Source organism: Rhinolophus ferrumequinum, chromosome 6 (genome assembly GCF_004115265.2).
Source record: "Rhinolophus ferrumequinum isolate MPI-CBG mRhiFer1 chromosome 6, mRhiFer1_v1.p, whole genome shotgun sequence".
Lineage (NCBI taxonomy): Eukaryota > Metazoa > Chordata > Mammalia > Chiroptera > Rhinolophidae > Rhinolophus > Rhinolophus ferrumequinum.
In genome coordinates, this window is record NC_046289.1 from 66284150 (window position 1) to 66298039 (window position 13890).

The 13890-nt window shown below is 33.6% G+C and overlaps 1 protein-coding gene across 1 annotated transcript in view; it reads right to left on the reverse strand.

The window, feature by feature from the left end:
* Positions 1–2673: 2673 nt before the first annotated feature.
* SPRED1 (sprouty related EVH1 domain containing 1) overlaps positions 2674–13890 on the reverse strand; it is a 114083-nt gene continuing 102866 nt past the window's right edge. The window contains exons 6-7 of the mRNA XM_033108713.1: positions 6933–7034; positions 2674–6545 (exon numbers count right to left, since the gene is read on the reverse strand). Of these exons, the coding sequence (XP_032964604.1) occupies positions 5895–6545; positions 6933–7034 (753 nt within the window). The 3' untranslated portion in view covers positions 2674–5894. The remainder of the gene's footprint in view (positions 6546–6932; positions 7035–13890) is intronic.

Consider the following 13890-nt stretch of genomic DNA (forward strand, 5'->3'; position numbering starts at 1 on the left):
GACAAATGTTATCTGATTTTACTTATATGTAGAATCTAGAGAACAGGATAAGTGAACAAACAAAACAGAAACAAGCTCATAGAGAGCATTTTGATTGTTGAAGGAGTGGGGTGTTGGTTAAGGGGATGAGTGAAGGGAGGAGATTAACAGGTACAAATTGGTAGTTGCAAAATAGTCATGGGGGTGTAGAGTATAGCATAGGGAATATAGTCAATACTATTGTAGTAACTATGTATGGTGTCAGGTGAGTACTGGATTTATCAGGGTAATCACTTCTTAAGTTATATAAATGTCTAACCACTGTGTTACACACCTGGAACTAATATATTGTATGTCACCTGTAATTGAAAAAAAATCTTTGAAAAAAATTTTCATTTTAACAAGACAACATGCTTATTCTATGAAGTACATCTGAAACTCATAACAAAAGGCAAAACTTCATTTTGACTAAAAACATGACCGTTGAGTAAGTAAAATATGGTTCAAATCCTGGTGTCTCTTAAGTGATCTTGGGAATATTTTCTAACCTGCAACAACATGGATGGACTTAGAGGGTATTGTGCTGAGTAAAGCCTAAATCTCTTCTTTAGTAAAATGAGGAGGATAATACTTACATTATAGGGTCATTTGCAGATTAAAAGTGATCGTTTAAAAATACATAATAAAAACGAAGATTGCTAGACAAAACACCATTTCAACTATCTAAATTCTGCAGTTTAGACTTTTATTATGAATATAATTTTGAGCCATCATTTCAAGGGTCTAAAACTGCAAATCTTAGAGGATTTAATTTTAAAGAAGTCAACTCTAGTTTTCATATTATTAATACTGATTTCTTTTTAAGGACCACCGTGTGCATGATACTATATTAATAACAAAGCAGAAACCCTCGTTTCAATTTCTCTGATGTAAAAACTATTCTACTCACTTGTGGGTATCAACTTGATGTGAAGAATACAAAACAAATTTCTGAAAACCTGTAAATAGGCACATGAGATTATATTTCATAATTTATGGTAAAGGTATAAAAGAGTTAATTCTTGATTTTTCAAACAAATATAACTAATATAGTAATCTGAAAGTTATTCTGGTGTTGAAATACACTATGGTTTTTGAGTACTGTCCTAATAATTTTTCATTTAGATTATTAGCTATCTTTGTTTATATTACAAGTGACACTCTGAAACTGACTAGGACACACAAAAAAATTAGTAGCAGTCTTGGATTAAAAATTCCCCACATATCATTTAAGGTGGTTAACATATATATAGCTGTAACATATTCCCAAACCAATAAACATAATGTTTTTAGGTAAGAGACTATTAAAAAAAAATCTGGATACAATCAAAGATGAATAAGTCATTGAGATGAACTATACACGAGCTTTCAGTTAAAAATATACCTTAAAAAATTATGATTAAAAGCTTCCATTTCTATTGCTTTCTCTTCTGATAATTATCTCTTGTGATAGTTTGTCATCCTCTAGAAGAGTAAGAAAAAGTCCTTTTATATTTCATGACAGGTTTAATCAGGTAATTAAAACAAATTCTTTGATATCATCTGATATGTCCAATTACATGGGTATGATGTAACAAAAACAGTTACAAACTTTTATGTGCATATTTACATTATATACCCAAAACTATCAAGCTAGTCAACTATATCTAAGGAGATACATTATGACATGAGTTAAACAATATTTCATTGCTTATTAGAAAGAATGCAGTCAAGCTTTTAATGGAAATAATATACAAGTGAGGCACTTTTGAGGTCAAGAACAGGAAGCAAATAACACTACATACTGGCAAGGTTCACAAAAATCTATGTCTATCTTTAATACAAAAGCTTTTCAACTAGATTATTTTTGAAAATTTTCAAAACTAGCAACTTATGCAATTTAAGGAGCTTTCAGAAACAATGGCTAACATCAGTGTATCAAAGCATATGAAAGTTTTATAACCACCTGGCTGCTAGGCAAACAGTACCTTTATACCTTAAAGCCCTTTTTTTTGGTTTATATAAATCACTTCAGTTGTGATTTCTTTTTTATGTTTTGATTTACTGCAAAACATCTTACGGTGCTATTATTATTGTGGTTTATTTATAGACCAATTTTTTTTTTAAGTGCAACAATAATGTAAGTTTCTAGTGCTTTCTCTTACACTTAGAAATGTAATCGTACAGGTGAAGTTAAGAATGAGAATATTTAGTGAAGAATCTGTTTTCCAGGTGACTAAAGTTTTCAGTTTTATGTAGAAAAATGTTACTCAATGCATCTTTGGGCTAAAATTAAAAACCCAATCTTAAACATATTCCAAAATGTAACCACAAGACCAAAAAGAAATTTCAAGAGAAGTATCCTTAAGATTCTTTAAATTGCCCACGTGGAGGAAAGTATGTTTCCTGTATTTTGGAGATTTACATAAATATTAAAAAACATCTCAGTGCTGTTCAAGTAAGTGGGGGTGGGAGATGGGGTTGGAGGGGATAAAAGAAAAAGACTTACCCAAGATATCAGATGGCATTGTAACATGAATTAAAAGTGCATTTGTATTACTTTGAAAGTTCGTATTAGGCACTGCTGAATAACCAATGAAAATAGGTAGTTTCAAGTTTTCCCTTTTAAATTTTAACCCTGCCCCAGTATCCCAGAGACATACACACACACTCTCTTTAAAGTTTTCTTGATATTAATACAGGTGATGTTTATTTGTTTTTAAAAAAATTCTCCCTGACTAGTAATGGGAGGAAAAATAAGAATACCATTTTGGTAATGGCCTGAGCCAGTTAAAAGAATTGGTTCTAGAAATGCTTCAGCACATTCATTAACTTTGACTGCCAGTTCAAAATATCAATAAATATTTTAAAACAGGTATGTAAGGAAAAAAGTGCTTAAAATCTTCCAGCAACCAACAAGACACATTAGGGATAAGATTCCTTTTACAGTTCCTTTGAGATATTTCTTACTCCTGCTTTCTCCATTTGGAGGTGGCCACCACATAAATAGCCCTTTACTGGTAACAGTGATGAACCCTGTCAGACCCCAATTGCCACCTCATGTCTCTGGCCTATAAATTATCCAGTAGGTGGTGCTCAAGTTCCACACCTTACGTTTCTTCAGCTATCAAATGATTCCCCCTACACCTCTTCGAGGCAGGAGGAAAATCATTTAGTTACCAAGCCTGAACACAACAAGCCATCAATCATGCCATCTAGATGATTTCATTTTCCATATTTACTATTACTTAAGCAGTTTTGTTTAGCCTTTTGCTTATACTGCCAGGTTAAAAACAAAGAGAAAGGTTTTAGAGGAGCAGCCAATAGGCAGTGCCAAATCTATATGCAGAACGAGAAAATGTCCCTGAACATACCTATACACACGTTAGAACAAGAAATTTAAACTACCTGTTAGTTTTCACATAAGAATTCTAATTTACTCAAGAGAAAATTTCCACATAGAGATTCAGGTAACATTATATCATCAGTTAGTCTTCTGGACCAATTTGGAAACTGGGTGTGTTAACTATAAAGATCCAAGGTGAAATAAAAACCATTTTATCACCATAGTTTTTAATGAAGAAACTTGTTTAAAATTGTAAAGGAAAAAATGGGGATGGGACGGCAAAATCTTAGCAGCAAAGTGGTTAAACAATTTGAAAATATTAATGCACAAACATTAAAATATTAAAGCATATATGTTGCATATAAAATACAGTACAGAACCAGGAGTTGCACTATACTGATTAGTGCTTAACAGAAGAAATGATTTAATTTGTTCTTCCCAGAAGTATATACACAGTTCATGTCCACAGCATTTTCCTATATAGCCAGCAAGTTATTTTCTTCAGTTATTCACACCTTGCTCGAACCTGAATTATAAACTCCGCAGTTACAAATATGAAAATTCATTCACAAGGAAAACCAATATTCCCATTCCACCAATAAAAAGTAATTTTGAAAGTTAACAGTCTATTCTAGGTAACCAAGTTTAGCTGAAAACTTCAGGGATGAAGATCATCTGGTGTAGCAGCATCCAAATATATAAACAGTTAAAAATAAGACTTAAAACTGCTGCTACAGTGTCACGTTTGGATTTAGTTCATCCAATTGATTTTTAGTACAAAACTAGAAATAACCTCTTCTTCATAACATCTATAGTTATCAATATATTTTCTTCTTTTCAATGTGAAATAATACTTCAAGATGATCTATATACACAACGTTGTCAGTTCAAGCTGTCATATAAATATAAATGCTTTCTTAAAAAAAGTATTTTACAGACAGTGTTATATACATTGTTCAGTTTGATATGGGGCAAAAGAAGACAGCTAACAGAAGCTTAAGTGTGAATGTAAAAAGAATGATAAATGACATTTAAAATCCTGCATAGAAAATAAGCTTCAAATGGTAGTGTGATTTTAATGTTTATCACTTCTGAAACTTCCAGCCATTAAAGAAAGGCACACTTCTCAAATTTTCCCTCTAAGGGAATGTTCTTAAAGAACCCCTTACTTGGTTAGAGTTTAAATGTAACACTTAAAAAAAAAAACAATTTGACCCCCAAAAGTACTTTAAACAATTTGTTTGAACATTTATCCAACTACTTTGTAAATAAAACATCCAGTAATACAATGCTCTGCAAAAGCAATAAATTTAATGTACAAGATATTTCATTCACAACGTTGGATTAAATACTTTCCTGGGATAGTTTAACACAGTTTAACATAATTTTTCTTTTGGCCAGTTTAAATAAAATAAAATAAAATGCAACTGAGAAAAGTTATTGTTGTTATGTGAATAATAAGCACTGAGGATTAAGCTAAAAAATTAGTAACACAGCTGAACAAATTCTGGGTTAGCGGAATGATAAATGGAGATCTCAAGAGGAAACTTTTACACTAACTATCCAGTTACACGTTTTGCTTCGTAAAATATTTGTAAATGCAATATAATTTCTCGAAGGAGGAAACTCTGAAAGAAAACAACTTGCTGGTTGAATACCACAAAAACAATCCCCAAACCTCATTTTTTTTCTATAATGTTTACTCAGTCTCTTTTTATATAAAAATAAGTGTTACGTTCCCATCAGAACATTAGACAATTACATCTGTGCTTTAAAAAAAAGTTGGTCACTCAAGGCTATTAGAATATTTTTAAGGATTTTAGATTACCAGAATGTACAGATATAACTCAATATAAACCAGAGCCAAAGGGAAATGAGGATGAAAATATCAAATCATTCACATGAAAGAAAAGTGTTATTAACTAGATGAGTAAAATATTCAAAATATAATGGAATGTGACAGTAGATATATGTACATCTACTTTAGAACTAGGAAGGGGAAGAAAAGTTTAATACGTCATAATTCGTACCTTATATTTAGTTAAATATAAACATTTGTTATTTATACATAAAACTGCTTTCAAAAAACAATAAATGATTTAGTTGCACTTGTTTAACTTCTTATAATTTCCAAGTGTTAACTTTTCTTAGACTGAAATCAGCTGTCCCCTAGTGCACTTTTAGTTCATGTCCTAGAATTCAAACCTTTAAACGTCCCATCACCTAATGCATAAATATACAAAAACGCCAAAAATTAATCCCTTTTAGTTGGATCATATTTTATGCTTACTTTTTATAGCCAATAACCAGAAATGGCTTCCTTTCGCAAATACTCTTTACAACCTGTAACAAAACATGCCATGCGCTCAAGGGAAAAGTTAGGCATGGCTTGCATTTGTGAAATGCCAAGAACCGACGAGTTCTGCTTCCTCCACGTGTGGCCCCAATGACACCAGGCAAGATTTCATATTGCTTGCCAAAGCTTCCACAAATCCAAGTTAGCTAATTCCTGGAAACAAAGATTTTAAACTCATTTTAGCCCTGGACCCTTTCATCCAGCAGCTTTATGTTTCCCCCCACAGCACCCACATGCCTCACCACAACGATGGCACATTCTCAAAGGGACGTAGCAGCACATACATGGTACAATGAAAGACAAAGCTACTAGGGCTAACCATCGTAAGCAGAACTTGTCATCGCTAGTGTCACATGAACAGGGATCAGAAAAATCTCCCTCCGAGTCTGACATACAATGATACAACATGCTCTCTGCACAGAGCATGCAACTAACTTGATATATGCATTTTCGAATAGGGTCTGGAGCATCCTGACATTTCCCCCTGCCATTTTCTTCATGATTAAACCTTTCCTGGCAGTATACGCAGCGAGAACGTTCACCATCTTCTTTTCTTCGTTTTGACTTCTTAAATTTTAATGAGGAAGGTTGTGTCTTGAATACCACAGAGTCTTTGAGTGAACTTAACTTAGTCTCATCCCCACAAGAGTACAGATAGTCTGATTTTTTACTGTCCGGCTTAGAAAACTGAGTATTGGAGTCAGTATCATCTCGCTCCAAGTCATTTTTCCACATGTCAGGATGTCTGTAGTCTGCATAACGACGTATTAAGATATCTCGAGGGTTTATTCTGACAATCTCATCCTCATCTTGAAAGCTGACATGTCGGATGGATTTTAAAGGGACCTAAGAAAGAAAGAGATGAAAACTGCAGTAAGATAAGGACTGTGAATGCTAATTTTATGCATCGACTTGGCTGGGTCACTGGCCCAGATATCTGATTAAACACTATTCTGCATGTTTCAATAAAGATGTTTCTTGGATGAGGTTAACATTTAAATTGGTGGACGATGAAGAGTGGAGCAGATTATCCCTCCATAATATAGGTAGACCTTTCAGTGGGCCAGAAAGTACAGGACCAAAGGTTTATAACCATGTATGTAGCAAATTTATACACTAAAATTTTTTTTCTAGCTGCAATTCAACTAAATGGAGTATTAGAAGGACTAGAAAATTTCACTTATATGTTCATTAGTTATATCCCATATCAGAAGATAAACTAAGATTACTTACCCTATTTTGGGACTTTAGGCTTCCACATTCCTTGGATATTTGCCACTGTACATATTCTATACTTCTGCCCTGAATGTCCAGGCTTGGATGACTGAACGTTATCTAAAATACAAACAATTTCTACTTAAATGACAAAAGAATGCAATTCTTATGTTTAATAAAACTATATACAGTGTATATTCCAAAATTTCATAACCTATTAGAAGTGAAATTTTTCAAAACGGTTTTAATAAAGCATTATTTGAGTCATCCTATTTATTATTTAAACTTAGGTCTTTCCTTATACACTTAAAATTTAATTTAAAAAGTAATACAGACTTCTGGTTTTGATTCTGCATGTACGGTGTTTGGAAGTTGCCACTGTGTCCTAACAAGTAAAAAGCTGAACAGAAAAAAAAAAAAAATCAACAACTCTTTTTGGGTCCGTAAGAAAGAGAAGGACACAGGGCAAACCACTGCCTATGACATCGGAGACAGGAGAATAAAGGGAGTAACGGCTTAACAAAGCAGATTCATGGGTGGTAATTGCCATGGAAAAGAGTACTGGATTAAGAAAAGCTGAATTGTAATTGATGAATTTCTGGAGGCTCAGTGTGGACAACTTTGAGAGTTAAAAACTCCAGGGGGACCCAGTCATAGTGAGTCGCCCAACTTTTGTGAGTTTATCTGCAGGAGCTCAACCAGGTTCCCAGAATAAATATAAGAAAAATCACCACATGCTTCCAGCAGGGGGAGAGGAAAGGAATCATTTTGAAATTAGAGAGCACTCGGTTCTTAACAAAGTCTGCCCTCAGGAGACACTACGTAACCAGAGCCTGACCTGCTGGGGTATTATCAGAACCTATTTGACCTAGGGAAAGAGAAATACCCAACTCCAGTCAACTGTGATCACCCAACCCCTCTAAGCAGAGGAGAAAAAACTGACAAATACTTGAGAAGTTCACAGTCCAGAAGCATGGCTCAGACTAATAGACAGACCTAATCATAGGACTGTAAGAATGCTTCTTCTTCCCACACACTTGACCACTACATTACTAAGTCCTATTTAGAGAATTTCCTTTTACTCAGTACATCATGTTGGGTTATAAAAAAAATTACATAGCATACCAAGAGGCAAAAAACAGAATCTAAAGAGACAAAACAAGCATTAGAACCAGACAAGACAGGGATGCTGGAATTAGCAGACCAGGAATTTAAAACATAATTAATATGCTAAGGGATCTAATGGATAAAACAGCATGCAAGAACAAATGAGCAATGCAAGCAGAGAGATAGAAAGCCTAATAAAGAACCAAAACGAAATGCTAAAGATCGAAAACACAAAGAGAAAGGAAAAGCAGACTCATGGGTGGCAACTGCCATGGAAAAGCGTGCTGGATTAAGAAAAGCTGAATTGTAATTGATGAATTTCTGGAGGCTCAATGTGGACTAGATAAGTGTTGATCAGCTTAGTAGATTGGACATGGCTGAGGAAAGAAACACTGTGCTTGACGATGTATCAATAGATATCTCCAAAACTGAAAGCAAAGAGAACAGAGACCAAAAGATATAAACAAAATATTTAAGAACTGTGAGACAACTACAAGAGGTGTAACATATATGAAATAGAAATACCAGGAGAGAAAGAAACAGAAGAAATATTTGAAATAATGACAGAAAATTTACGCAAATTAATGTGAGACACCAAACCACAGATCCAAGAAGCTCAGAGAAGACCAAACAAGATAAATGTCCAAAAAGGTGCACCTAAGCATGATATTTTCAAACTATAAAAAAAAACAAATATAAAGAAAAAATCCTGAAAGAAGCCAGAGGAAAAAATACCTTACTTATAAAGGAGCAAAGATGAAAATTACATATGACTTCTCCTAAGTAACCATGCAAGGAAGGACAGTGGAATGAAACATTTATAAAGTGCTGAGTGAAAAAGCCCACCAATCTAGAATTCTGTACCCTGGGAAATTATCCTTCAGGCAAACTAAAATTAAGGAAACATGTTGCCAGTAGACCTACCATAGAAGAAATGTTAAAAGAAGTTCTTTAAAGAGAAGGAAAATAATATAGGCCAGAAACTTGGATCTATATAAGAATGGAAGAGAATCAAAGAAGGAATAAGTGAAAATAAATGAAATCTTTTACTTTTCTTATTCTTAATCTAACAGAGAAATTTGTTCAAAAAAACAACAACAATTTGGGTGGCTGGTTAGCTCAGTTGGTGAGGTGCTCTTAACAACAAGGTTGCCGGTTCGGTCCCCACCATGGGCCAGTGAGCTGTGCCCTCCACAACTAGACTGAAACTACTACTTGACTTGGAGCTGATGGGTCCTGGAAAAACACACTTTAAACAAACAAACAAACAAACAAAAATTAAAAACAGCAACAATTTATTTGATAACGTATAATTATGCATGTATGTATGTATGCTTATATATAAAGTGAAACAAATGACAGCAATGACACAAGGAATGAGAGGGAGAAATTAGGAATATTGTGTTAGTATAAGGTACTCGTACTACCTGTAAAGTAGTTTAGTGTTATTTGAAAATGGACTTGAATTAATTGTAAATGTGTATTTTGAACTGCAGAGCAACCACAAAAAAATTTTTTAAGGTCTGATATACTAAAAAGGAGAAAAATGGGATCATATAAAATGTGCAGTAAATCCACAAATGATGGAAAAAGTGGAATACAGAAATAGAAACAAAGAACAAGGACAACGCATAGAAAACTGTAACAAATATGAGAGATTAATCCAACTATAGCAATAATCACTTTGATTGATGATGGTGTAAATACACCAATTAAAAGACAGATTGTGAGAGTTAAAAAAAAATAAGACCCAATTATATGTTGTCTATAAAAAAATACACTGCAAATATAAAGGCACATATATAGTAAAAGTAAATGGATGGAGAATAACATACCATGCTTACATTAATCAAAAGAAAGCAGGAGTAGCTGTATTAATTTCAGACAGAATAGACTTCAAAGCAAGGAAAGTTATCAGTGACAAAGGACATTACATAATGATAAAGGGGTCAATTCTCCAAGCAGACATAAAAATCCTTAGCATATATGTGCTTAACAAAAGAGTGTCAAGTTACATGAGACAACAACTGATAAAACTGCAAGAAAAATAAATGCACCCACCATCATAGCTGGAAACTTCAATACTCCTCTATCAGAAATGGACAGATTCAACAGGCAGAAAATCACTAAGGACACAGTTGAACTCAATAACACCACCAATCAAGTGGATATAATTGACATCTACAGACTACTCCATCCAGCCCAGTAGAATACACATTCTTCACAAGCTCACATGGAACATTAACAAAGACAGACCACATTCTGGGCCATTAAACCGACGTTAAGAAATTTTTTAAAAAAAACAGAAATCATACAATGTTTGCTCTTAGACCACAAAGGAATTAGAAATCGTTAACAGAAAAATAATTGGAAAATCCCAAAATACACGTGGACTAAACACACTTCTAAATAACACACTAGTCAAAAAGAAATCTCAAGAGAAATCAAAAGTTATTTTAAAGTAAAGAGAAATAAAAACACAACTTATCAAACTTGGTTGGATACAGTGAAATAAATGCTTACGAGAAATTGATAGCACTGAAGGCATATATTAGAAAAGAACATCTGAAATCAGTAATCTGCGTTTCTACCTTAGGAAAGTAGAAAAACATTAAATCCAAAACAAGAAGAAGAAGAAGAAGAAAAAGAAGAATTAGAGTAGAAATCAATACAGATTAATGAAACTAAATACCAGTTCTTTGAAAAGATCAACAAAATTAACATGCTTCTAGTCAGGCTAAGAAAAAAGAGGGCACAAATTACTAATAGCAGAAATTAAAGAGGGAATATCACTACAGATGCCATGGAAATTAAAAGGATAATAAAAGAATACTGTGAACAACTCTAAGCTCACATATTTGATAGCCTAGATCAAATGGATCAATTCCTTGAAAGGCACGATCTGCCAAAATTCAATAAACAATCTGAATAGGCCTACATCTGTTGAATAAGTTGAACAAATAACCTTTCAAAATAGAAAGCAGCAGATCCAGACGGGTTCACTGGTGAATTCTACCAAACATTTAAGGCATAAATTATACCAGTTTTCTACAATCTTGCAGAAGATCCAAACAGAGGACATACTTCCTAATTCATTCATTCTATGAGGCCAACATTACCCTAATATTAAAACCAGACAAAAACATTACAAGAAAAATAAAAAAAACCTTCCAGACCAGTACCTTAAACAAACATTGATAAAAAAATCCTCAACAAAATATTAGAAAGTTGAATCCAAAACTGCATAAAAAGAATTGTATGCCATGACTACATGGGATGTATTCCAGCTGGTTGGTTCAACATTAAAAAATCAATAAATGTAATCCATCAAGAGAGTAAAAAAATCACATGATCTTATCAACATATGGAGAAAAAGCATTTGACAAAATCCAACACCAATTCACGACAAAAACTCTCAGGAAACCAGGGGTAGCAGAGAACCTCCTCAACTTATAAAGAATATCTGCAAAAAACCCTACAACTAACATAATTAATGGTGAGAAACTTGAAGCTTTCCCACTAAGATCAAGTGCATGGCAAGCATGTCCCATCTCATCACTCCTTTCCGTATCGTAGTGTAATTTCTAGCTAATGCAGTAACACAGGATAGGAAAACAAAAGGTACATAGTTTGAGAGAAAAAAATAAAACTGTCTTTATTCACAGCTAACATGATCATCTATGTAGAAAATCCAAAAGAATCAACAAAATATCTCCTGAAACTGATAAGGGATTATAGCAAGGTTGCAGGACACAAGGATAATAAACAAAAACCAATCACTTTCCTATATACCACCAATGAACAAGAATAATTTGATATTAAAAACAATACCATTTACACTAGCACCCCCCAAAATAAAATACTTAGTATAAATCTAACAAAATATGTGCAAGATACATGAGAAAAGCCATAAAACTCTGATGAATAACAACAACAAAATGCACACATGTTCCCATGTTCATGTATCAGAAAACTCAGTAGAGTCAAGATGTCAGTTCTTCCCAAAATGGTCTATAGATTCAACACACTCCCAATTAAAATCCCAGTAAGTTACTTTGTGAATAATCAACAAACTAATTCTAAAGTTTATATAGCAAGGCAAAAGACTCAGAATATCCAACACAATTTTGAAAAGAACCAAGTTGGAGTACTGACATTACCTGACTTCAAGACTTACTATATAAAGCTATAGTAATCAAGACAGTGTGGTATTGGCAAAAGAACAGACAAATACATTAGTGGAACAGAAGAGATGATCTTGGTCATGGTGATGACTTTTCAGATACAACATCAACGGCATGATGACACATGAAAGAAATAATTGATAAACTTGATTTCATTTAAAGTAAAAACTTCTGTTCTACAAAATACAATGTCATGAGAATGAGAAGACAAACCACAGACTGGGAGAAAATATTTGTAAAAGATATCTGATAAAGGACTGTTATCCAAAATATACAAAGATATCTAAAAAAAATTAACAACAAGAAAAAACCAACTGGGTTAAAAAAATGGGCCAAAGACCTTAACAGACACTTCACCAAGGAAGCTAGTCAGATGGCAAATAAGCACATGAAAACATGTCCTACACCATAAGTTATCAGGGAAAAGAAAATTAAAACAACGAGATACCACTAGTCAGTCCTCACTTAACACTGCTGATAGGTACTTGAAACTGTAGCAGAATGAAATTTTAAAAAAAAATTTTACAATAGGCTAATTGATATAAACAATACTTAAGTTCCTACACATCTCATCCAGGTTACAATGAAATGATGTTGAACAAAACGATGCTATTTGAGGACCTGTTGTATTGTTATAGAATGGCCATTATCCAGAACACTGACAGCACCTAGTGCGGTGAGGATGTAGAGCAACAAAACCTCATTCATTGCTGGTGAGAATGCAAAATGGTACAGCCACTTTGGGAAACAATTTGGCAGTTTCTTATTAAATTAAACATACTCTTTTGATTTGATCCAGAAATTACACTACTTGATATTTACCCAAAGGATTTAAAAACTTATACCCACACAAAAACCTGTACACAAATGTTTACAGCAACTTTATTCGTAAGTGACAAAACTTGGAAGCAACTAAGATGTCTTCCAGTGGGTGAATGAATACACTGTGCTATATCCAGACAATGGAATATTATTCAGTGTTTCAAAGACACAGAAGAACCTTACATACTATTAAGTGAAAGAAACTAATCTGAAAAGGCTACATACTGTATTATTCCAACCACATGACATACCGGTAAAGGCAAAACTATGGAGATGGTCAAAAAAATTAGTGCTTGTCAGGGTTTGTATGAGTGTGTGTGTGTGTGGGGGGGGAGTGGGGGGTGGGGGTGGGGGGGAGAAGATGAATAGGCAGAGCACAGAGATTTTTTAGGGTAGTGAAGCATCTATGAGATGCTATAATGATGGATATGTGTCATTATATTTTTGTCTAAACCCATAGAACACACAACACCAAGAGCAAACTGTAAGGTACACTATGACTTTGGGCGCAGGTAATTGTAACAAATGTGCCACTCTCGTAGTAGCTTCCAATTTTTGGCTATGTATTAATTTACACATACGTGTGCATGAATATATGTGGATCTTTAACATTTTTAAATATTAATAGGACCTTTTGTACTGTGCCTTCCCTTTTTTATGCTTAATGATACAACATGGACATCTTTTGATGTTTATACGCATAGCTCTACCTTATTCTTTTAATGCAGCTTCATATTCCATTGAATGGATGACTTTTAATTTATTTAACTAGTCGATTAATATACACATAGGCTCTTCCCAGTTTTTTCATGTTATAAACAATATTGTAATACATATTCTGATACAGTTACCTTTAACACACA